This window comes from Pinus tabuliformis, chromosome 5_1 (genome assembly GCF_031772625.1).
Source record: "Pinus tabuliformis cultivar Carrire ecotype Pingquan chromosome 5_1, CPIR1, whole genome shotgun sequence".
Lineage (NCBI taxonomy): Eukaryota > Viridiplantae > Streptophyta > Pinopsida > Pinales > Pinaceae > Pinus > Pinus tabuliformis.
In genome coordinates this window covers 625,268,468-625,272,562 of record NC_142305.1, presented here as the reverse complement: position 1 = coordinate 625,272,562, position 4,095 = coordinate 625,268,468, and the positions used below count along the sequence as shown (strand labels likewise).

The window sequence follows — 4,095 nt, the reverse complement described above, 5'->3', positions numbered from 1 at the left end:
AGTCCATAGTTGTGTACCCTGCAGAGAGGGCATGTCCTACTCACATGTAATAGTGCGCATTTTAACTTGGCATTGGGACAGATTACTACTCCACACACGCATTCACAGTACCATATTCAGCTATATACTTCAATACACGGATCCATTTACAGAGGGAACCCCACTTACAATATTGAATTATTCCCCACAGTAGCCAAAGACAGAAAACCCAGTAGTTTATTGTTGCAAACTATCACGTTATACTATATTATACTATATTTGTTTCACTGAGACAGGCACAGGTACAATTCTTAGATGATCAAAGCCCCAATAAATATATCATAATTGCACCAGTCAAAAATGCCTTTATAACATTGGGATAATTCAAATTGTTCAGCCAACTAGATAAGATAAATATTCAGTCCAACGTATACTATCGTATGGGTTGTCCAATTTGACAGAAAACAGTGAAACAGATACAGTATTGAGATGAATAATAATTCATAACCTAGTCTTGTATGCTTAACATAACTTAGCTGGCATATCCCTACACAAATACAATTACCCAACGAGCGAGAGACCAAAGGAGATCCACTCTGTATCAGAAAACTACTCGAAACTGGGGAGCCTCGGGATCCCCTGTTGGGAGGATTTCCCATCGACAGGGCTCAATATCATTGGAAACTGGACAATAACCAGCTAATGTGATTCCATCCTCTGACTTGGCAGCTAACCCAAATTCAAAGACAGATGTTTCTGTGGGCCTTGGGACCTCCATGACAGCGCCATTGTACGAATCAGTGGACTGTTCGGCAGATGGTGTGGTTGAAGCAGTTGACAGCGAAGGAGACTCTTTGGGTTTTTCTTCAGCTGCCTTCTTGCTGCTCCTCCAGAATAGCAAACCCATATTGTTCTTCTGAGCTCAGGAATCTGGATGCAGGGCCCAAATGAGACGGCGATTAACTTAAGGACAAATAAGTTTAGATGGCATAATATCTAGTATTTTTTAGCAGAACCAAAAAGCAGTAAAGATCTGAAAATTATGGAAGATCGCAAAAAAGGAGACCTTGTTCAAATTACCCTAGATTAGGTGGGTGTCTTGGTGGAATCTCCTTCACATCTGTATTAAAGGATCAAAATTAGATCGAGTGGGTAATGCCTTGTTCGAGGTCAAAATTGGGTCGATTGGGTGTGTGGACGCGTTGGTGCCGTTATGAAAATATATTTACAATGTAATTATTAGTGTGGAGAAAATTTGAATAGAAAAAAGGCATATTATATAGAAATTGGATTGTTATTTAGTTTTAAAGTTATGTGGATAAAATAAAATAAGTTATCAGATTGAAAATAAATAAATAGATTATATTGGTAAAATATTTAAATAAGTTATCATATTTAAAAAAAAATCATTATATTTGTAAAATATTTAAATAAGTTATGGCCAAAGCTAAGTGTAATCCTCATGTGATTTTCACAGTTTGGATGTCCCCTACAAGACTCGCATTAACTAACTAACAAACAAACAAAAAGTCAAACTAATATAGTATTATAATTTATTTTATGATAATATTATTAGAAATATATAAATGATTAGATAAAAAAATAGTGTGTCAATTGAGTTTATCTTAGGTGGTTGGATGGAATACTTGTTATCCTTCCCACCTAGGGAGAGTCCTCATGTGATTTTTACAGTTTGGATGTCCCCTACAAGACTCGCATTAACTAACTAACAAACAAACAAAAAGTCAAACTAATATAATATTATAATTTATTTTATGATAATATTATTAGAAATATATAAATGATTAGATCAAAAAAATAGTGTGTCAATTGAGTTTATCTTAGGTGGTTGGATGGAATACTTGTTATCCTTCCCACCTAGGGAGAGAGGTCATTTTTTTTCCCTCTGTAGTCCCCAATGCCCAATTTTTTTGTCAATTGAGTTTAATTTGCGCTATTGAGTAAATATTGTAGGCTACCCCCAATGCCCAAAATTTAGATCAAAAATTGGTGCTAGAGTTATTTAGTTCTTCAATTGTATTGTTGTTTATTTGTTATTTTTATATTTGTTTAAGATGATATTAATGCATTGCAGTTACATGTCTAAACCTTTTGCATGTATGGTGACATCAAAATGCAGGACCGCACAACAAAGGATTTCAATGTGTTTGTAATACAATTTTATTTGTCAATTTGATATGCACTAAAGATTGATTAATGCAATGTGTATTCCATGTTGGTATTTGTTTCATTCTACACTTCTAATACAATAACTAAATCTATGCACCTATACTTAGAGAAATTCAAGGTCGAATTTATGTTCAACGTGGCTCTAACAATAACTTAGTGCATCTCTTACTCTTGTGAGTTGTTGATGCCCGCCAATAGTCCTATGAGTTGAAAAAACTTCCTGGTTTTCTCTTGGATATACCGCTTTACAACGTATAATTATTGTCCTTTTAAACTATTTGAGAAAGTTTCAAGATCTTGTGTGACCCAAAATTTAAAAATAGAAGAGAGGGATAGTGTAAGACCTTAGTTATAGATGGAAAAAAGGCATGCTTCCATGTCAGGCACAAGTCTTACTAAAAACAAATGGAATACTCGATCACACTTAGAAGGATGAAATGGATGGATTGATGACCATTTAAGTTGCCCTCCACAGAATGAGTAAGAGAACCTTAGCACACAATCTTGATATGCAAAATTATTGATCACTTTTTCTATAAAAGGAAAAATACGAACGTTAAGAAAAAAACGTATGGAGAACAAGAAAGTCTATCCTCAATAGGTGGTACTTCTCTCTTGATATGTGGAAGATTCCTCTAATGTCCTCAAATGAATGTAATGGGTGAGTGTTAAATAACAAACCTTCCAATAAAGTCTGGTTCAATAGATTTACTTTTAAAGACATCATCTTATTAATAGAAAGAAAAAGGAAATAATATTAACTGCAAAAGATTTTGTTTATCAAAAGATATTTTTCCTTCTTCTTCAAATAATGTGAATCCAGAATCAACTATCACTTTATAATACAAAAAGAAAGTAAAATAGATATGTCATCAAAGAACTTTAAAACACTACTTTGTTAATATCAAATGAGTTTGTATTTTTTGAAATAGAAATTTCGCCTGTAATTTTATTAATAAATAAATGAGCGATCAGGGAAAGAACTGAAGAAACCATAGCTTCCCAAGTAATGGTTTCATTTTCTTGAGGGCATGACCCTCTGCCTCCTCCACATGATCCTGATATCAATGCTTTCAATGCACTAGTTGTCGCTGGTTTCCAACGCTCCAAGTCAACCTGATTTGTGAACAAATCGGAGGATGTTTAAAAAATTACAGTCCATACTAATCAATCATGCGCAATGGCTCTTGGGCTAGCAGAAAGGGGCTTGATCAGATAGCTTATGGGCTTATGGCCTTCGTTTTGCTCTCTAAACCTTTGGGTGGATAAAAATTGGAGACCCGTGACTGAAGGACAATATTTTGTTTCCTTCTATGGGAGAGGGCTTTTCTCTTTCTTCTTTGAAAATAAAGCAAATTAAGATATACTTTTTTTAAGTGGGTCATATTTCATTGTAATGGCCCTGGTGAAAACTTCATGTAATAAAAGTTAAAAACAATAACCACGGTTCATGGGACACTTATTCCAAGCTGAATGTTGGGCAGGACATCCTAGGGGGTGTTCATTTGGTTGTTTATGGCTGAGGAAATTAGCAAAGGCAATGGCTAAGGCTTTGGAAAAGCAAAATGGAATTTTTTGCACATTTATTTATGAAAATAATGGAAATTAGGAGAGAAGGAAGGTGAAAGGTCACAAGTTGCATGTGAGGAGGAAATTGAAGTAAAATAATGGAAAATGAAGAAAATAGAGGCCTCATCCATAAAAAGGCTTTTGAGGATCAGTGGGTAACCTTTTGTCAGTTGAGTTTTGGAGCTCTTTCATTATTCTCTCTCTCTCTCTTACCCTTGGCCACTTAGATTTTTCTTGGAGCACTTTGGCATTGGAGAAAGAAAGGAAAAGAAGACAAGAGGAAGCAAAGATCAAGCAGGGAAATGCAAGATCAAGCAATTATAGCATGCTTCATTGCAGGTATCAACTTGCATGTGT

The 4,095-nt window shown here is 34.8% G+C and overlaps 1 protein-coding gene across 2 annotated transcripts; it reads right to left on the bottom strand.

The window, feature by feature from the left end:
* Positions 1 to 295: 295 nt before the first annotated feature.
* LOC149166491 (allyl alcohol dehydrogenase-like protein) lies at positions 296 to 1,210 on the bottom strand. Of its 2 annotated transcripts, none has more exons than XM_089431352.1 (2): positions 1,060 to 1,210; positions 296 to 909 (listed from the first exon to the last, which is right to left on the bottom strand). In XM_089431352.1, exon 2 carries the CDS (start codon positions 884 to 886, stop codon positions 581 to 583), a length of 306 nt encoding a protein of 101 aa, XP_089287478.1. In that variant the 5' UTR covers positions 887 to 909; positions 1,060 to 1,210; the 3' UTR covers positions 296 to 580. The 2 variants fall into 2 exon arrangements, with proteins under 2 accessions (XP_089287478.1, XP_089287480.1); XM_089431354.1 differs by having other exon boundaries at positions 1,046 to 1,189.
* Between the last annotated feature and the right edge of the window lie 2,885 nt (positions 1,211 to 4,095).

Excerpts from the sequence above, each read along its gene's own strand:
- LOC149166491 (XM_089431352.1), bottom strand. The coding sequence starts at position 886 with ATGGGTTTGCTATTCTGGAGGAGCAGCAAGAAGGCAGCTGAAGAAAAA.